We start from the raw sequence: 21,292 nt of genomic DNA on the forward strand, positions 1-21,292 counted from the left end.
ATGCTTGTTGTAAAACAGGATCGCTGAGGTTTGGAATGATTTCAGTTTTCAGGGGAACTTGGCATTTAAAGGTTTTTAGAGCATGGGGTTTGGTTACAATTAATTCAAGCAGGGACTTGGTATTAAATGACTTGAAGGCAAGGCAAATGGCAGGCTGAGCCTTTAGGGACTGGGTGTTTGGCGTTTTCGCCAAGCATGAGCCATCCATCGCTCGGCTCTGGTCATCAGGAAATGGACCGGCTTAGATGAAGGGATCAATGGCATGCCATCATGATGGCATCTGATGCTCTCCCAAACACAATCCCTCTGGACAGGATAGGGTGAGACTCAGGCCAGGGCCTTGATGGTGATGATCAGAGTGAGCTTCCGTGTCCAAATACAGATCCTGGGTTCTTTGAAACTATCAGAAACATGGACTTGAGGTTCTCCTGAATATGGGCAACAGCTCTTCTGCACCAGGGGAGAAATAAAATCCTGACTATAGAGTCACGGGCCCGAGGGAGAAAGGACTCAGGAAATGTCACAACTCAGGCTTCCTAAGAGCACAAGCATTCCCAAAGGTGCACACAGTCATTTGAGTTGACAATCCAAATTATTTTAAAAAATCCTTAAAGATGGGTATACGTGATAAACTACAGCACTGCTAAGATTGAGTAGATTCATAATGTTTGACCTTGAAATGCCACAGACATCTTTATAGGACGCTGCGTGTGAGCTCATTGTACAAAGCCTGATGACAGTGTGGGTGTGAATGGGGTGGGGCTGAAGGGCCACATGGCACAGGAAGCCTTTGCAAATATGGTTGTTCCTGGTGGCCCCGGTGGTACATGGTAGTGCCCCTTAGGACCCTGTAGTCATACTGCATATGTACAGTCACTACTGAAGATACACCTTTGTGCCCACTCGTGTACATTGTCAGGGAGGTGCCCTGGCCAAGTGTGGTTGGTTTCTGAGGAATGAATTATGCCTTCCTCCTGCTCACAGTTAAATGTAGATGCCCCTCAAAATAAATGCAATGCATTTTGGTCCTCCCTCCCTCCCTCCCTCCCTCCCTCCCTCCCTCCCTCCTCCTTTCCTTCCTTCCTTCCTTCCCTCTTGCTTCCTTCTTTCGTTCTTCTCTTCCTTTTCTTTTTTGATAGCTAAATGCATGTAGATTCCCCCACCCCCCACCCCACGTTTTCTCCAAGAGATCTCATTTTGGTACTCCTAACTTCAAGACTTGGATCATCTCCCACGGACCACAGATCACGTTCACTCCCTCAGGAGCCGCTTTCTCTCCTCTGGGCTCACTTGACCCCAATCCTGAACATGCACTAAGCTCTGAGCCCATGAGACTCCTTACCCGGCACATTCACCTCTCCTCTGTGTCTCGTCCTATGTTCTTGCCTACTACGTGTTCTGGGCCAATGTCATTGCCTCTAAAAAGCCTTCCAGAACCCTCCTTCCCCACTGGCCAAGTGCTTCAGCCCTCCCTCTGCACCCCCCAGCGGCATGCTCACCCCACCCGGGGCAGCCCCACTTACACTGTAATTTCCTGTCTCCCCCAGAGGCTGACACGGTGCAGGGCCGGGCACACACAAGGTACTCAGGAAACATCTGAGGAGTGACAGGCACGTATTTCTGCAGTTCTGGGCTGGAGCCTGCAGTTGCCACATGGCACTCCCTGAACAGCTCCAGGATTCTGCTTTCCTGGACCCCCCCACCCCCTGCGCCCCCCGCAGACCACCGCGTCGGCCGTGATGTCTAGGTCAGGCTGCCCGAGACCACGTGTTCCAGCCACTTCCCTGTCCCGATACAGATTCCCCGGAAAGATGAGCAATTTCGTGCCCTCTATTTGTGGAAGGAGGCACGAGGAGGCCTTTGACGTCATGGCTCCATCTGAACTGGAGAGGCAACAGCAAGCCTGAGGTTTCTGCTTCTCTTCCTTCCCCCGGGCCATGCTGGTCAAGGGCTGGACTAGCTCTTCTGGGGCTAAAAGGCCAGTCGGTCTTGAGAGAAAGTGGGAGCCCGCTGGGGACGTGGAGGGGCTTACAAGCCACACGGCTCCCAACCAAGTTTCCCCTCTGAACACCTAAAAGCAAACCAGGGAGGCCACCTCCATCCAACCTCTCCTCCTGGCCAGCTCAGCCTGGGGTCCTAAGCCAACACCAGGGTCTTCCACGGAAACCCTTCTGGCTTCAGGACATGAAGAGGTTGACTTTGGTGCCAGGACACCGCTGTGTTGTTCTGATGTCATGAGGGCTATTGGCCCAGAGTTTCAGGAAAATTCAGGTTGACAGCGAGCCCTTAGACACCTAAGACATCTGGTCAGATAGATTTCCTGGGGGTGAAAAGGGCCTGGGAACCATAATCCCGGGTACAGAAGTGGCTGCTCAGTCTCCCCCTCTCCCCCCAAACTCCCCTAGAAGAAGAGAAGTCCTTTCCAAGCAAGCGGCGGCCGAGCGAGGCAGGGGCCCCAGGGCCCGGCTGGTGCGAGGGGGTGTTAGCACAGAAGCTGGGAGCCAGGGGGTCTCTGCTGCCGATGGAAAGACGCCCGCTGTGCCTCCAGCTGCCTCGAGTTGGGTGCCGCTGGGGACTCCCCATTGGCACGAGCCTACCCTTCTGGAGACCGTGGCCCTGGTTTGCATTGCCCCTCACCTGTCTCTAACTGCCGCCCCAGGACTTACAGATCTTCCTAGAGGTCTGAAAAGGAGATGATAGTACCTACGTCCTGGGGTCACGGTGAGGACCCATGGAAACACGACCCGAAAACCCTCAGCCCAGTGCTGGCTTGTAGGCTTCACTCAGTGCACACGAGCTGTTAGGACTCTGGATCACGGTCATGACAGGGAGCTGATCCCGGGGGGACCTGGCCGGGTCAGCCTTGCTGGATGACGTGGGGAACCGAACACAGACCCACACCCAGGGGCTGGCATCCGGCACTGTCTCCCTCTGGCCCGGCCTCGGCCTGGCTCTGCTGCCGGGGAGGGAGGCTGGGTGGGAAGGGCGCTGGGCTAGCTGTGGTTAGCGGCAGAGGGGCCAGATGCCATCGGCCCACAGCCAGGCTGCCTAGGCAGAGGTGCGGTCGAGACCCAAGCAAGTGTCCCCGTGGGACCCTCTGAGCACCAGCTTCCTGCTCTCTAACAAAGTGTCCTGGCCCCATCCTCTGCCGACACCCTGCGGACACCCGCGCTTACTACCCGGGAGCCCCACGGAATGGAATGAGGCTGCTTTGCAAATACCTTTGGAGGGGAGGGGGGGGGCAGCTTTTCCACCCGAGTCTCTGAAGACGGGTTTTTAGAATTTCACAGAGTGAGCGCTATGTTGCTCTGAGAGCGAAATGACTCAGCCCTTAAATGAGGCTGGAGATTGAACTATCTGGAGATCCGGGGAAAGATACAGGACGAAACAGAGATATTTAGAAAGGTCCAGCTTTCCATGGAGTTAATCCAGGTGTCCAAGATCCCCTTTCTCGGGGAAGAGCTGGGAAGCCCCCTGCAGCAGTCACCTGGGCACGAATGTCTGAAAATGCAGAATCCCAGGTCCTGCCCATCCCTCCCTGGACCAATCTCCAAGGATGGGGTACAGGAATCTGCATTTTTAAACAAGCTCCCTTGGTGATTCTTGTGGATGATGAAGTTCAAGAGCCAAAGGCTGTTCCAGTTGCTTTAGACCTTCCAGGAAGGCAGCGGGAGCCGCAAATATATCTGGGACCTCGCTCTTCCCCGTGGTGCTCACGGTCCAAAGGAAAGGAGCCGATGCAAGGAACTTCTGGCACCTAATAAAATATCCTCATTAAAACCATAAGCCGTCTGGGTTATCCTGCATTTGGGTTAAATTCTAGAAATGCACGGCCACAGGCCACACCCCAGGCATTCTCTACCTGCCCCCACGTGGGCTCGGTCTGTCCTGTCTTCTCTCAGAGAGAAAGGCACCATGAAAAGAAAACTAATTTCAGAAACACGAGGAGAGAGGTTTATTGCTCAGGGTGACAGGAGACTGAGCTGAATCCCAGAAGGCATGGACTGATGGTATCCGGTGGCTCAAGTCAACTTCCCTCAGGACCCAGCTGCTTTCTAAGTAAAAACAGGCTGGCTTTTAGCGGCACAGCTTTGGGAGGTCAGCTGACCATGAGACACACAAACCCCAGATGCCATGACCCTCACCTGAGCTGGCAGTCCCTTAGGGGGGGTCCTAGGGCTCCAACGTCCTCTCCTTCTAGAAGAAGTGCAAGAAAAAGATCGACTAGTTGCAAAGTGACTGAGAGAGCCACCCAGGGCGGGTTTAAATCTACATTTTAAATTAAACAAATTAAATCTACATTTCTGATCATGTAGGGCTAGAAACAGAGCCCTGTGGGGGGGGGGCAGGAATTGGATGCCCCCCCCCCCAGGCCAGGCTTCAGTTCCAAGCTTCCTAAAATGCCTCCCCACCTGATCCAGCTGTCCCCAGAGTTTGGCCCTTACACATCGAGCCTCAGGCAAGACTGAAGTCAAGTAAGTATTCCCAGGCCCGCTGATCTTGCTGTTTCTGAGTGTTTTACCTGAGAAACCCATGTTACGTTTGATAAATTAAATTACCAAATGAGGTAGATAATTCACCTGGGAACAAGGAAGCCAGGGGAAAATTTTATAGACTGGGCATAGATGAATACCAACATTCATCTAAAGGTAATTACAGCAGAGTTGGTTGGTGCTGACCGCTAATGTCATGTTTTTCTCCTTGCTTCTCCTTGGCTTTTAATGCCTGTCTGAACAATAGTGAAAACACCCCCTCGGCTGACTTATGTGGACTTTTGTCTACATGATGCCAATACAACTGGTTTTATTGTGGGTTTTTTTTAGCAGTCTATGGGCTTGGCAAAAATTATGACATGTATCTTTTTAAGATGCATGGTGTTGTGGGTGACAGATCTTTTGTTTTGTTTTGTTTTAGCGCAAGAAGAGGTAAAAGAGATCTAGTTGCATCTGGGAGTATAATAGGTTGCCTACATAGAACAAGCAGAAAGAGAACTTGACATAGTCATTCCCCGACATTGATGGAAACACATCTTGCTGCTTGACCTTGACTGTCTGCTGGCATCATCTACTAGGTCACTACTCCTCTGTCGCCCAATTTTGAGAAGATTTGTGTGAAAAGGGGGATTGTCGGATTCAATTGTGTGTATCTTCTTGGCTCCATACTTATTTTGAACCTCATCGGTACCTTTGGTGTTGGGACAAGCAGGGTGGGAGTGAACAGCTGCTTGTCCCTAGGAAAGTTTACAAAAATGAATGTCTGCTGTGATTCAAACTCGATTCAAACGAATGCGCTCTGAATCAGAGCAAGTTTTCGGGAACACACAACGTCATGTCCAGGCAGTGGTGCGCGGCTAGGTGCTGAACAACCAGCTCTCGGTGGAGCAAAAGTCCTGGTTTTAGTCTTTGCTGATTTTCTTGGCCTAAATATTCCCATCATGGCTGATTTCAAGCTGCCAACGTGATGTCTCCTAACATGGAACTGGGGGTGGGGTGGGGGAACGTGCCCCACGGGCTCTTCCAGGCAGGTGTGAGCACACCTCCAACTATAACTGACAGGTGCCAAGGCATGGGAAGCTACATCTGTCCCTGTTCTGGTCTCCACGAAGACCTTGAAAGTAGGCAAGACTAGGCTAGGCTCAGCTATCTGTTTTCTAAATGGGGAGCTAAGGTAAATCAGACAACATCTTTTCAAGGAGATGTGATGACACTTCTCTGTCTTTCCATACTGGGGACCCCTGGCAGTAAAAAGTGTCCGACTCTTCCCAGTCGGTCCCTGCTGGACCATGTCCTTCCCCCTGTACTTCCAAAGTTAGGACACACAGAGCTGGAAAGAGAGAGTGAGCGCTCGGGGTCTGTGGCTCCCCATCCTCTCTGCCTAGAGGCATCAGAACAGAGGACCAAGAAATAACTGCTCTTAGCATGTACACGTCATCCGAAAGGATAAACAAAGACGGATGGGCAGAAAGCTCAGCCCACTCACCTTGGCTTTCCATAAATCAACATGGGGGCTGCTAATGGGTTGGCATAGGTATTGAAGTTATCATTGTCAATAAAAATGTCACTCTCCCTTCACTGGCACAGGGCACTTTCTTGATCACCTGGGATAGCCTCAACTTCTTGTTGATAGACTCATGGAGACTAGATGTGGAGCCACTGCGATCCTGGAACCTAGTGCCTTAGAACCAACGCTAAAACCCTGCCCAGGTCAGTTTTTGTGGGGGGCTCTCACAGAATGTGCCGGACGAGATGTGTGAGACAAGGTGAAAAGCCTCCTACAAAATCAGGTCACACCTAGGGGTGGGGGCACCAGACAGCCGCCTTCCTTCCACCTCTCCTTGGCTCCAATAGTTATGACGTGTGAATCAGAAGAAGGTGAGTTCAAGGTCAGACGTCCAAGAACATTATCACATGTATTTCCTGCCTATTTAAACCATTTTCATGCTAAGATTGTCTACACACACAGACGTTAGCTTTTGCGGGGATGTGGGGGACCAGAGTTTAATCCAATGTAACATCTCTAAGACCACCGCTCGGCAACAAAGGGGTAGCTGCTAGTTGTTAAACATTTTCCCCTTGGGCTCAGGGTCCCGAGTCCCAGCTGAGCACAATGCAGTGAGTCCCAGCTGGATAATATTTGGGTTAAAGCAGCCACCACTAGCACGTGGAGAAGAGTTAGCCATCCTGGACGTAAGGCCGAATGGCCACTGCCAACCTCACTTTCAGCATGACTGATGTCCCATGGAGACCACCACTATTCTTCAGCATGGAGCCCAACGCCTAGTGGTTAGGAAGCAGGTGGATGCCATGCTTCCCCACCTGCCACCAGCACTGCCTGTCCTTGATCAAGACCAGACTCAGCGTCACTCCTGGGGAGTCTCTGGTGAGTCCAGGAGCCCAAAGGAGCTTCTCCAAAACAAGAGCCCAGAGTGAGTAACCATGGTCATCCTTTGGTGCAAAATAGGCACAGTCTAACCTCTGCCCTTGAGGAACCAGGAAGCAGGCTTCAGGGCCCCTGCGAGCCAGGGAACCGGAATCGCTGGCCGGACAGGTGGGTGGCAGCTGGGGGTGTCCACCCAGGACCCCAAGCCCTCCCTCCCCGCTTCTCACCAACTGTCTCATTCCTCAGTCTCCAGCAAGAGCGGCGTCCTTCACTCAGAGACCGGCAGAATGTTCTGGCTGTGGGAGTCGCCCGTGAGGCCCGAGGAGTGGAGGGAGCGCCTGTGGAGGATCCTGTTCAGAATCTCTTTGCAGCTTTTGCGGTACTGGTGTCGCAGTAAGGAGTACACGAAGGGGTCAGACGCGGCCTTGCTGTAGGCCAAGCACTTGGACAGCACCCCCCAGTGGGAGCCAATGGGCACCGAGGAGGACAGCTCCACCAGCCTGCGGAGACACGGGGAGCCTGTTACCGAGAGCACAGCCTCCTGGCCAAGCCTCAGCTTCTCTGGGACTGCCTCCCGGACTACAACTTACAGCAGTAACAGGGATGGACGGTGGACATCCACCAGGCCCTTAGTTCATTTCAGCTCCTGCAGTAACCATGCACTTTACACGTGTGACTTCGGGGAACCCCGGGAGATGGGACTACCTCCATTTTGAGTGTGAGGCCATACATGTCCAAGGAGGTTGAGTAATTCGCCTAAGGTCACATGGCCAGCAAACTACAAAGGCAGGATTTGAACCCAGGTCTGTCTGACTCTGGAACCCAGGCTTACCTAAGAAACAGGCTAGTGGCTAATTGTGTCCTGGCCAGGGACTCCAACTCTGCTCCTGTCCTGCTATGTGACCCTGGGCAAGTCATTTCCCTTCCTTGGGCCTGTCGGTTTTATATGAAAAAGGAGGCGGTTGAATAAGATTATCTCTACAACTAGAAGAGACTGATTCTTTGCTTCAAATCCAGCGCCACCCTTTTAAGAAGGTTGCCTGGGAGGGAGGGCTGAGAATAATTTTGCAACCATTTTGCAAAGCTCAAAGTATATCCCGCATCAGGAAGAATCCACAGGTGACAAAGGCCTCTTCCCAGGGTTGCGATTCTGGTGGCCCTTGGCCACGGCAGCAGTCAGGGGACCCTCGAATCCACAGGTGACAAAGGCCTCTTCCCAGGGTTGCGATTCCGGTGGCCCTTGGCCACGGCAGCAGTCAGGGGACCCTCAAGTGACCTCATGATACATGGGAGATACAGCCCATGTCTCAGAGGGGCATTTTTCTGAAAGTCCCCCAGTGTCCATCGAAAAACTCCACTCAAATGGCGGTAACGCCAGGCTGTGAGGAAGTGAAAGCCTTCCTCTGTGTAAATGGAATTCCCCCCAAATCAAGCCACTTACTCTTTCTCAAGTGTGTCCAGCACCGGTGGCCATATTTGGACCTTATCCAGCATGGACATAAGGTCAAAAAGGCCACAGCTTGGAAATCCCAAGTTCCCTCTCCCTGCCCACTGCCAGATGAGGAACCTGAGGCCCAGATAGGAGAAGGGGTCACCCAGCGTCACACTGCAGGGAGTGAGAGAGGAAGGTCGGGCTCCTGCGCTCTAACTGGGATCCGGCACCTGTCTTCCCCCGGGGCCCGGGCTGTCTGCACGATGGCAGGCAGCGGCGTTCTCAGTGCGGTGGGCCACCCGGGTGAGGCCGCAAAACAGACTGAGCTTGGGCCGTCACTCTGTGCCGCCAACCGGAGTTTTTTCCTTGGCTTTCTTTGGGCTGAGGGCTGTGAGGACAAGCTCATGAAGGGAAGGAAGAGAAAGCTGGTAGGGTTCAAGCCTCCATTGCCATGCCACCCCCCCTTCTAAAAAAGATTTTATTTACTTATTTGCCAGAGAGAGAGAGAGAGAGAGAGAGCACAAGCAAGGGGAACGGCAGGCAGAGGGAGAAGCAGGCTCTCCGCTGAGCGGGGCTCGATCCCAGGACCCCAGGATCATGACCTGAGCCGAAGGCAGACACTTAACCGACTGAGCCACCCAGGGGTCCCCCTTTTTGGAAAAGACCCTTAATGAACCCATTCTGAAGCCCCCCTGTTTGGCTTCCTGTTTCCAGAACCACTGGCTACCCTTGCTCTCTGACCTTGGGGGAGAATGTGGCCTCGTTTCTGCTCATGCCCTCATTAGCCTGAATGGGGAAATGGAGCTGTTAGCATTTGGGAAAGCTGCACTTTTAAGAAACCTATTTTGGGAAGTGATGACTTTAAGGGGACAAAAACCCTGAATTTAGAATTCACACCTAATAATAACAATGAAATAGCTGAATGCCAACACATTGTTGCTATGTGATGCCAAATGGCTTTTCCAAAATGTCTGCTCTCCTGTATGTCGCTAAATTCAGTCTTAGTGTTCTTGGCTCTCCCGAGAGGACTTATTAAAAGAGCCAAATATCATTAAACCACCCGGCAAGATCAACATGATTATTTGCAGGTTCTGTAGATTTCGCAGAATAAAATGATTTGAGACAATGTAAAATTTCACTGCTAGATAATTAAGAGATAAAATTTATTTCGTTTGCTTCTCAGAGATTTTATGTGAAGTCTCAATTCTCTGCCAGGTCAGGTAATAATAATGCCCAGCTAGTTGCGTGTCTCCTTTGGGCAAAGAACTTGATGTGCGCGGTCTCTTCTCTTACAATGATCCTGTAGAGTGGGAATTATTCCCATTTCACACACCAGGAAATCCAGGCTCAGGGAGCCAGAGGCTCCTACTTGGAAACCTGGTTCCACCAACTGCAGCCCGAGTGCTGGGACTCAGATCCTCCACCGCAGACGGGACAAGGGGAGTTCTACATCTCCCCCAGCCCCAGAACCCCTTCTCCACGGTTCCATCTGCCCGGGACTTTATCACTTGCCCCTGGCCACGGTCCACACAGTGACTCCTGCTCTGAAAAGCCAGCGTGCGCCCTTCATCAGGGCCTCTAGGCAAAGAGATGCTCTGGATCCGCACAGCCTGGATGCTGCTCTGGTGGAGCTGCAGGGCCGGGCTGCCTCCTCGCCATCCCCTTCCGTGCTCAGAGGTGGTGGCGGGCAGACCCACTTCCTGCACCTCTGAGCACATGGACCCCTGCCCCACCCTGTGCACCTGCTGTGACTGGCTTTGCGTCCACCTAGCTCTCCCAGTTCCAGGTCCCCATTTTTTCACGGGGGCCGGGATTTCCACATTGCCACAACTGCTTCTTTCTCATTCTAGATCTGGGCAGGGATACCATGTGGCCCCCTCCAGATGACCTCCAGCCCATCTTACATCAGGTCTAGCTCTGCTCAGCCCCTCCGAGTGCCCTCCCCTCCAGGAAAGGGGCATTATTGTTCTGATCAGTCTTATTCTCCGTGTGGGCAAGGTCACTGCATGCTACACGTTCCTGCCGTGCTGGGTCTCTTCTCTCTTTAGGGAAAGGGAAAAGCACTTGGCGGATGACTGAACTCCCTTCTCCTGCCCCGGATGGCTCTCACCCAAGAGCCCCGAGTTTAGGGATTATTGGGCTTAGGAATTCATAATGTGGTACATTATGTTATAACCCTTTGTTATATCACCTGCCGTGGGTTGAACTGTCTCCCCGAAATTCCTATGTTGAAGTCCTAACCCCCAGGACCTCAGAATGTGACCTTATTTGGAAGTGGGGCTGTTGCAAACATAATCAGTAAGGACGGGGTCAGCCTGGAGTTGGGTGGGCCCCTAATCCAACATGACCGATGTCCCTATAAAAGGGGTAATTTGGCCACAGAGGCACAGAGAGAAGGCCATGCAGAGATGTAAGGCAGAGAGACTGGGGGATGCTCCTACAAGCAGACTGGGGGATGCTCCTACAAGCCAAGGAGCACCAAAGACTGACAGCAGACCCCAGAAGCCAGGGGAGGGCCCTGAAACAAATTCTCCCTCATCCCTGGCCTCAGGAGGAGCCGACCTTGCCAGCACCTTGATCTTGGACTTCGAGCCTCCGGAACTGAGACAATACGCTTCTATTGCTGAAGCCACTCAGTTAGTGGCACCTTGTTCTGACAGCTCTGGGAAACTAATACACACCCAGTGAGGAAGCCTCTGGGGACGCGGGGGGTGGTTAGGCAGGGCCGGTTGTCTGTGGCTATAACAACACAAAACGGCACCAAGTCCCCGTCCCGTTCCTAGAGCCCTGTGTGCAGCGAGGTAGAGCTCAGGGTTTGCAGAAGCTTTGGGCACTGCCTCTTCTTTGACTTCCAGGAAGCAGAGCTTGCTGCCCCCCATCCCTGACCATCCATCAAGCACCAAAGTGACTCTCCGTGTATTTACTGCCTGGGATACGAACCAGGGAAACCTCTGCCAGCAGGCTCTATGCAGGGGAAGACGTTTATGCTTCCTGCCCCTGACGCCCTGACACAGCTCCCCACTCAAACCCCCTAGGGTGAGAGCCCACACTCTGGGTCCGCAGGGCAGACTGGGGAGAGGGAAAGAGATCCAGGAGCCCGCTTTTCCAGCATTCCAGGTGCTTCTGCAGCACGTGGTTCAGGGGTGCGCAGCGAGTCCCTTGGGGGTCTCCGAGCACTGCCAGGATGGAGGGGAGGTGTGAGATGCCGCTGGACTGGGGCCTGTTCACACGTCGGAAGCAGAGCCCAGAGATGGGTATTCTTCTGACTCAGGGTGACGCACAGCAGATCCCTGCAGATCCCCTCCCCGCACCTCACTCCACCAGTCCTAGGTGCCTGGCTCCAACTCTGCACCCCTCTGCCCTGTATTTGTTAGGGGGATTCTTCCAGGGAGCCATGCTCCTCTCTCTCAGCAGGAAGCCCTCGGATCCAGGTCCCTGTGCTGGCTGTCACCACAGAGGGCTGATGAGGCCAGGGAGCCCTGACCCCGCACCCTTCACCCCTGTGTCTCCTCCCTACCCGGCAGCCTGGCAGTCCTGGTCCTCGCAGGGAGGATGGGGGTACCTTTGCCAGAACTCCAAGACATTTTCTGAGCCTCCAGAGAGACCAGTGTCTCCATTCTGCTCGACAATGAGAATCTCCAAGGAAACTAAATTCTGGGCTGAGGCCAGGACCAGTAAGATCAACAGCTGTAGACTCAGCTCCCCTTCTGGGTCCCCTGGGGCTCAAGGCTTTGACAGCCACTTCACAAACATTCTCTCAAGCCCCTGATAGAGGCCCCCCTGCTGTACAGAGGAGGAACCACAGCACGGTGAGGTGCCAAGGCCACACAGCCTGGAAAACCCAGGATTGGAAGCCTGGGCTGTGGGCACCAGTGACCACGTGCCTGCCTGGCGCCAGGATGCCCCTCCCAGCTCCTCGACCCGGTTCCAGGGTACAAAGACCTTTACCTTCAACTCTTGCATGTAAAGCGGTAAATTAGCGCCCTCTCTGTACACCTTCAGTACCTCCTTCATCTCTCCTCCCCACGCTGCCGTGCACACGCATGCCTGTACACACACACACACACACACACACACACACACACGCTGTGCACCAAAGGCAACATGGGCCACAGACATTCTTTGGGAAGCCAGCCTGATGTCTTCCCAAGACTCCTGGAGAACTTGTGTATTTGAAGAACTGTAAGTAATAAGCTGACACTTTACATTTTCATGAGACATTAGAATGGAAGGCATTTTATTAAAAGAATACTAACACTGGACAACCACCTGCATATTAAACCGCTCTGCCATCTACATAATTCCATGACTTTGAAAAGCCACAACAATGGTGCTGTCAGATCCACTAATGCTTCAAAGCCGCACTCTGGTGATTTGGGACAACCGTAATTATTCGGAAGCATATGTCACTGCAGAGATAATAGCCTTAGGAATGCTTCTAGACATGTGAATTTTAATTCAGAAAAAATTAATTAGAGCTTTTGGATGAGAATCTGTTGCGGATCTTCAGACCCTGCTCAAACACTTGGATAAAGTCAAATGCGACCCATCAGGGCTTCAAGGACATGGGAGCCGGTATGAGTGTGTAATAGAAGGTAGTGACTCCCCGTAAGAGCGAAGGTGGAGATTTCCAGATGTTTTCCACGGTCATCTGCCATGCCCCAAGGTGCAGGTTTAAGTGGATCTTTGGTTGGGACAGTCAGTGGAACTTTCTGAAAGGTATTTATTTGCTGCACGGTCCGCACTGTGCCAACCAAGTCTACTGATAGGTCCAGCTGCCAGAGCTGATGGCCTCTGGGCCCTACTCCCGGTCTACCGAAGCTGCTATCAGCCAGGTGGTCAGAGATGGCCCCATGCAAACCCACCACTTCTACCTGCCTCTACCCATAAGAGTCTGGGGGCTATGTCGGGGTTCATACCGAGATGCTCGGGCATAGGAAGTTGGATGGACATCCACCTTGTAGTTGGGCATCTCTATATTTCCAGTTGCCTGGTCCCTAGGCTTTGGAGATGCAGCATGGCTGCGAGGCTAAATTATTGCCAACAGGTTTGATACTGACCTTTAACCCATAATTCTGCCAGTTATTACTCCTGTGACTTGAGGTAACTCATCTTACCTCTGACCCTTGGTAAGACAAGGATTCTAATACTTACCTTGCAGGAGAGCTGTACTAGGTACAATCAGGTGTGTACTGGTAATCTCTCGGTGCATTACAGGTGTCCAATGAGAGGTGACAGGTGCAGTTATCAAGACTTCGTGTTCTCCAAGAAGGGGAGCTTGAGACCCTATCTGAAGACCTGAATGGTTCTTGACCCAGGCATGATGCTTTCCCCCACCTAAGAAAATTATCAGACAGATGGGAATAGTTGGGGACCCCCTCTGAGCCAGCCAGATCTTCCTGATCAACTCAAAAAGGTGGCAGAGCTCACCGCAGAAGCCCCTTCTCTTCTCCAGTGTTCCAGTTCTGCCAGCTCCCAGCGTTCACCACTGTGGTCCCGACGCGGACCCACCCTCTTGCACGCATCCCCATTTATAAGGCTGGAATGGGTGCAAGCAGCAAAACAGGCCACGTGGATAGACAGTCACTGCAGAGGGGGGGCAAAGATGAGCTTCCCAGCTGGCAGCTCAATGATGGGTTTAAGCGACACCTGGACAGCTGGCTCCCGGTCATCCCCCAAACTGCATCTTTCTGGTTCTGAGTGGGTCACGGCACAGAGTGCCTTCCTACTTCCTTCTGGGAGGAAGGCAGGAGTCCCCGTGTACCCAGAGGAGAAGCAGAGCAGTGCAGCGCGGACTCCGCACACGGGCTTTGGTTCCAGGCAGACCTGAGCTGGGACCACGGCTGAGTCAATGACTGGATCGGGTGAGGCTAGAACCTGTCTGAGCCTCAGTATCCTCATCTCGAAATGAGGATGGGATGTAAGCACGGAGGGTGGCGCAGGTCCAGGCACAGAGGTGGGACTCAACAGGATTCGTTTCGGAGCCAGAGCTGGTTCTGGGTCTTGACTTTTTTCCTCTCTGAATTCCACAGGGTCTGGCAGTTGCTGCCTCGGTGGTTTTGACTGTCATTTCCATGCAGGGAGCGAGGTAGAGAACGATGAGTCGGTGCTGCATCTGGAGAGTCCCCGGTGCCGCTCCGTGGCTATCCAAGGCTGGCCTCAGGCCGCCCTGCTCCCTGTGCCTTGTGAGCCCAATGACCTTTGCAGTTCCTTCCCTCTCTCTGTGCCTCAGTTCCCCCGTCTGCAGAGTGCAGCTCGCACGGCTTGCCCAGCCCACCCCTCAGGAGCACTGTAGGGTCCAGGAGGATAACATGAAAGTGCCTGGAAGGCACAGCATGTCAGGTCCAGCTAACCTGGTGCCAGAACGTAACTCCTAGCTCCCACGGGCCCACCTCTGCCCGACATGCTGCCTCCTGGTGCTTGTTAACCCTCGTGAAGCCAGGAGCCCTACACACCTCAGGGACCTGACTCCTGGCACGGTCCACACCCACCTCATATTCTGGTTGCTTCTTTAGGCCCCAGACTGCCGCTGAGCTCAATTCACTTGAACCATCATCAACCAAGCACCCGGCAGGTTGGAGAGACACAGATGCCTACCGCCCCCAGGAGAGCCTGTGTTGTGTGACCAAGGAGGTGACCTCCTTCATCCTGAGCTCTCAAACTCTCCAGGGCTCACCCCTGCCCTCTTCCCAGGGTTTCTGCCTGTCTCAGGGCAGGGTGGCACTCCACAAGGCCTGCTGAGGGTCAGCCGGCTGCCTGAGTCCCGGAGGACCTATGTGATGGTTAATGTCACGTGTCAGCTTGACTGGCCACGGGTGCCTAGATTAAACATTCCGTTTCCAAATGTACTTAGCAGTCGAATCAATGCGCTCAATAAGGCAGATTGCCCTCCCCAACTGGATGGGCCTCAGCCAACCTGCTGAGGACTTGAATAGAGCCGGAGTCAGAGGAAAGAGGAATTTGCCCCTTTCTTTCTGGCCTCACTGATTGAGCTGGGACATCTCGTCTCACCTTCTCTGGCCCTTGGGCCACGACTTATACCATCAGCTCTCCCAGATGGCTGGGCCTTCAGATTCAAACGGAGTCACGCGCCAGCTTTCCAGAGTTTCCAGCTTACAGAGGGCAGATTGGGGGCCTTCTCACACTCTCTCTACTATCGACCGCTCTGTCGATCTATCGACCTATGTGTTTGTCTTACTTGTCTGTTTCTCTGGAGAATCCCGATACAACATGGTCATTTGACAAGGTGACCTACCCCCGTGGGCAAGAGGGCTCTGGGGAAGGGAGTCAGGGAGCAATCTTTGCATGCCAGATACTATCATGCACAGCCACAGACGTGAGTGAGAAAGCAGGGGAGGGGTGGAGTCTGCGAAGACCCACTGGAGAGTTCTGAGAGTAAGAAGAGCTGGTAGACAGCCCATTGAGGTTGGAGGCCCAGATGCAGCACGGACTCAGTGCGAGACTCTAGGCAATGCAACGGCCCCCTACAACCCAGGCTTGTTTCCTCATCAGTGAAGTGTGTGTGTGAGTGTGAGTGTGTGAGTGTGTGTGTGTGTGTGTGTGTGTGAACTGGAGCTGTGGTTCTCAACACCACTCAGGATTAGAATCCCCTGGGAGGTTTTAAAACCACCGATGCCAGGCACCACACCTGGGGATGCTAATTTAACCGGTCCAGTGTGAGGTCTGGGGGTTTAAGCTCTCCAGGTAACGCTAATGTGAAGCCAAGCTGGCAACCCACAGCAGCTGATTGGGAACTGAAAACCACACAGCCGGTGCCCCTCTCCTCAGGCAGGGGAGGCACTCATTCACTGCCCTTCCCACCCACTCCCGGCCTGGCTTCACACTGCCTCTCAGCACGTGTTCAGCTGGGCACAGGCTGTGGGTTCCTACTGGCCCCCAAGGTGCAACCAGCTTGCGCTCCCTGTATGAGATGCCCATGAGGGGACCTTCCGCTTCCAACACCCACGGCTCTAGGTTCTCCACAAGGAATCACTTCCTGCAAGAAGGTGAATCCTGAACTACGCTTCGGGAGCAGGGTCTCTCTTCAGCTTCTACTGAGGTGGGAGGTCGAGTGTACACTTGGAAACCAGGTTGAAAAGAGCAGGAGAATCTGTCACCACCTGAAGCAACCTGCATTCCAGTGTTGGTGACAATAGACAGGGTTATCTGATGGACTCCCTGTACTCAGTGTGTGGTTCCTGGCCTGGACTTTCAGCAAGAAGGGAGAGTTTGGGGCAGGTTCTCTGGGGGTGAATATGAGAGCAAATCCTGCCCCACCCCACCCTGTTTGGCAGTGTGGACACCCTGGCCATGGAACTGTGGTTCTGATGTGACCTGGGCCACACCCAGCACACACCTGGAGCCCACAGAACTCCCCACATGTAACGAGCACGCGGGCACACGCCCATCTCCCTGGGGTGTGCCTGGGGCCTCCCGTGACCATAAGCACGACGCACCCATCAGAATCTCTTCTCCCCTCAGTCATAGGAGGGGTGTAGATGGAGCAGGTGGTTCCAAGAGGGGTATAATTTCATGGGAGCTAACTCTGTGTTTATGTGCCAGCCATAAACATCGCTCCCTGCCACCCTAGTTGGGGTCTGATGTCCCCCCATTCAGGCCGTCCAAGAGCCCCTGCCTCGGTGCCCCTGAGGTGGTGGAGGGAGGCAGTGACTTTGTTGCGCCATGGATGCTCCTCAATAAACTCTGAGATTGGGCAGGACACTGGATAGGGAAGGAAGGGAGGCAGAGAGTCCTGAGCACTCTTGGAGCGCAGCAGGAACGGGGGCTCCAGGGAAGTGAAGGTCACGTGATATGAGCATCTAGAAGTCAAGGGAAAGACGAAGCTGGGAGGAAGGGCTTCAGCACAACTCCTGGCCTAGGCCTCTCTGACTACAGACGAGTGCTGTCCAATAGGGGACAAGGCAAGCCACAGGTGTGCAAAGATGCCCGTGAAATTAATTTTAATCGTATAGTTTATTTAATCCAAGATATCACCATTCCCCATGGAATCAATATAAAAAGTATATATATATTTGGTCATGCTAAGCCATGGAAACCCAGTGTGCATTTTATACCTACAGAGCGTCTCAATTCAGACAGGCCGTGTTCAAGTGCTCTAAAGGAACCCATGACTGGTGAACCCCTGCAGGGCTCTAAATCTGGCTCATGCTGTCCCTTCTGCTTGGATCGTCCCTCCAGCATAGCCACGCCCACTTCACAAGGTTGGTCCAGGAAGCTCCAGCCAGGCGAGCTCGCTCCTGCCTCAGAAATATTGGACGCTGTACGTATCGGATGACGTCACATAGTGTTCTGTCTGGGTGCGAGGGCCGTATCTACAGGGTCAGTGTCTCCGCAGAGGAGGTCTCCTGAAGGACCTCACCAACCTATGCCTCCTCTGCAGGGTCTTTTTTATGCTCTGCACAGAGAAGGTGCTGGAGAAACGTGTGCTGGAATGAAATGAGGGAATGTTTGCATATTTTATGAGGTTTGCTTAGGACGGTTCCTTTGTTCACATAAGAAAGCCAGGACAGGAGCAGGGTGGACTGGTGGCGGTGGGGGAAAGAGTCTCTTCGATAAATGGTGTTGGGGAAACTGGATGGCCACATGCAGAAGAATGAAACTGGACCACTTTCTTACGCCGCCCACAAAAATAAACTCAAAATGGATTACAGACCTAAATGTCAGACCTGAAGCCATAAAACTTCTAAAAGAAAATACAGGCAGTAATTTCTCTGACATCAGCCGTAAAAACACTTTTCTAGATCTGTCTCCTCAGGCAAGGGAAACAAAAGCAAAATTAAACTATTGGAACTACACCAAAATAAAAAGCTTCTGCACAGCAAAGGAAACCATCAACAAAGTGACAAGGCAACCTACGGAATGGTAGAAGATATTTGTAAATGACATATCCGAAAAGGGGTTCATCTTCAAAATGTATGAAGAACTTACACAATTCAACACAAAAAGAACAAATAATCCAATTAAAAGATGGGCAGAGGACCTGAAGAGGCATTTTTCCAAAGAAGACAGACAGATGGGCAACAGGCACATGAGAAGACGCTCAACATCACTCATCGTCAGGGAAATACAAATCAAAACCACAATGAGATAGCACCTCACACCTGTCAGAATGGCTAGAATCAAAACCACAGGAAATAACAAGTGCTGGCAATGATGTGGAGAAAAGGGGGCCTTCGTGCACTGCTGGTGGGGATGCGACTTGGTACAGCCACTGTGGAAAACAGTATGGAGGTTCCGCAAAAGATTAAAAATAGAATTACCATATGATCCAGTAATTGCACTACTGGAGATATATCCCAAAGAAAATGAAAACACTAATTTGGAAAGATATATGAATACCTGTTTATAGCAGCATTATTTTATAAAAGCCAAGATATGGGAGGAACCCAAATGTCCACTGACTGATGATGAATGGATAAAGATGTAAGATATATATATATATATATATATATATATATATATATATATATAGTGGAATATTACTCAGCCATAAAAAGAATGGAATCTTGCCATTTGTAACAACATGGATGGAGAGCTAGGGAGTATAACGCTAAGTGAAACAAGTCAGAGAAAGACAGATACTATGTGATTTCACTCATATGTAGAATTTAAGAAACAAAAAAGAACAAACAAAGAGAAAAAACAGACAGACAAAAAAACAGACTCTTAAATACAGAGAACAGAGAGGTGGTCGCCAGAGGGGAGTGGTGGGCAGGGGCTGGGTGAAATAGAGGGCATCAAGAGTACACTTGTCAGATGAGCACAGAGTAATGCAGAGAATTGTTGAATCACTGTATTATACACCTGAAACTAATACCACACTGTTTGTTAATTATACTTCAATAAAAAAGTAAAGTTAAAATTTACCCCCCCCCCAAAAAAGAGTCAAGATAGGAGCTGGGACGGTGGTGGCAGTGAGTGGGCCTGGGGGTGGCTTCCCCAGAGCTGTATTTTGTATGTATGAGGTTTTCTGGGCATAGCTTTTTCTCCTTAGTAAGTTGCCATTCATCCCCATAAAAGAGGAACAGTTCTGTGAATATTTTTAAAAACCCCAAGTGCATCAAATCCATTTGGAGGGAACATATTGCATTGTGAATCTACTATCAATTTTACTGAAATGTTATTTTCTGGGCACCATTAGATGAACCAGGCTATAATCAGAAAAAAAGGAAAATTTTGTTGGGAAATGAGATTAAGCCAGAGAAAAATCCAATAGTTTAAAGCTGGAGCCACATTACCTAGTCTCCTCTGAGGGTTCAAGTTCCTGTCGTCAGCCCACAGGTCCCCTCTCCGGTGGGATCTAAGAGGAGAGCCGTCTGCCTGCCCTCCCCTCCCATTGCCTCTTTCCTCGTTGGATTAATCCCCTCAATGCACGCACCAGCCCATCACAAGTACAAGGGAGGGAGTGCCAACCACAGATGTCATCCATGCCAGGCCTGTGCTATCCACGCTCCCCATGCTCAAAGGCTTCAATCCTCAAAACAACCCTAAGTGGCAGGCACTGCTCACTTCGATGGGAGGCCGGAGGCTCAGAGAGGTGGTATCACTGGCCCAGGGTCACACAGCAGGAAGAAGTGCAGCTGTGGTTTGAACCCAAGCGGGCACGTTCCAGAGCCTATGCTGGTCACCGCCCTGTGGCCCCGCCCTTAGACAGCAACAGAAACCCACTTGTCTCTGCCTGGGTTTCGTGGCCCTTGGAAAACCTGATCTATGCAAGCTCCGGAATCCTGGCGGGATGTGGCGCATCTAGACCAAGGGTTCTCACCCAGGGGTGATGCTGATCCCCAGGGCAGTGTCTGATGACATTTCTAGTTGTGAACACTGGGGAGCAGGAGCGGGGTAGTGGCGAGTCGTTGGGTAGAAGACACAGTGCTGCTAACGGCCTCCAATATGAGCAGCCCCACCCGAAAGGGGATCCCACACAAAATGTCAGTAGTGGGGAGGGGAGGTCTAGTCAACGGTTCTAGAAGGAAGAACTATCGGCTCTTGCTCTGCCCAAGTCAGACCTACCCAGAGACCCGCAGACCGTCCCAGGTCCTACATGCAAAGCGAGAATTCCCCCAGAGAAGGCAGCTGTGAAGAGATAGGGGAAGACGCTCCAAGAGAAGAAAAGATGGGGGCTGCCGTGGGGGAGCAGGGCCCCTAGGAGGAGGGGACAGATGTTCTCCTGGGCCAAAGAAAGCGGATGGCACTACAGGGAACCAGATGTCAGCTCAGGAGAAGGACGCACGGGAGGTACAGGGAGACCTTACAGTGGGCTCCGCCTCCCCAAAGCATGCAAGCCCACCCTGGGAGAGAGCTAGGCAGGGGGTCCCTTCCGCCTGCCAGCTGAGGACACCACGGGATGCTGGGATGCTGGGCTGTGTCTTCATTCAATCTCTCTCTCTCTCTCTCACACACACACACACCCTGCACAGATCCTACTTCCCAGGCTCAACACCCACTTCCTAATCAAACATCAAAGTCCCTTTTTATCGTCAACTTCCTAAACAGTGAAGCCATTCCGGATACAGAGTTGTGGTTTCTTTTTCCCCTCCAGTGTGCAAAACTGATGGGATGATGCTTTTTTGCCTGGCTAAAGCACAAGAGAGAAATCCTGCAGCTAGAGTGGGTTGGCTTTTGGAACGCACGGCCCCGCGGTCAGCAAGCTGCACCTCGGAGCACAGGCGGTGGAGGATGGGAGCGAAGGTGGCCAGCTCACAACGCCTGCGCTAACGAGCGGGAGGTGCCCAGAGCGGCGGGACAGGCAAGCCTACCTGGCTGGGCACGGGGCGAGCTCCCTGCTCCCTGGGCCGATGGCACGTGGTGCCTGCTGTTGACCAGGGTGTCCAGGCAGAGGACGCCCAGGGAGCAGGGCCACACCGTGCTCAGTGGGCAGTAGGAACCCAACCAGGGCAAGGTGTTTCCTCTGTCCATTCTCCACTTTCCTTTCCTTTTGGGGCTCTTGGGGCTACACAGTTA

At 52.5% G+C, this 21,292-nt stretch overlaps 1 protein-coding gene across 5 annotated transcripts in view; it reads right to left on the reverse strand.

Moving 5' to 3' along the window:
* Positions 1–21,292, reverse strand: part of GPR26 (G protein-coupled receptor 26) — a 78,660-nt gene that overhangs the window by 47,127 nt on the left and 10,241 nt on the right. For 2 of the 5 annotated variants that reach the window (XM_073884664.1, XM_025880298.2), the window contains one exon: positions 1,171–7,379. The exons of 2 other annotated variants lie outside the window; for them this stretch is intronic. In XM_073884664.1, the coding sequence (XP_073740765.1) occupies positions 7,148–7,379 (232 nt within the window). In that variant the 3' untranslated portion in view covers positions 1,171–7,147. Of the gene's footprint in view, positions 1–1,170; positions 7,380–13,465; positions 13,649–21,292 lie in introns of those variants that run through there. One more of the 5 variants, XM_073884663.1, reaches the window with a different exon arrangement.

The sequence above is a fragment of the Callorhinus ursinus genome, unplaced genomic scaffold (assembly GCF_003265705.2).
Source record: "Callorhinus ursinus isolate GAN/ISIS: 27379988/994484 unplaced genomic scaffold, GSC_fseal_2.0 scaffold58, whole genome shotgun sequence".
Taxonomy (NCBI): domain Eukaryota; kingdom Metazoa; phylum Chordata; class Mammalia; order Carnivora; family Otariidae; genus Callorhinus; species Callorhinus ursinus.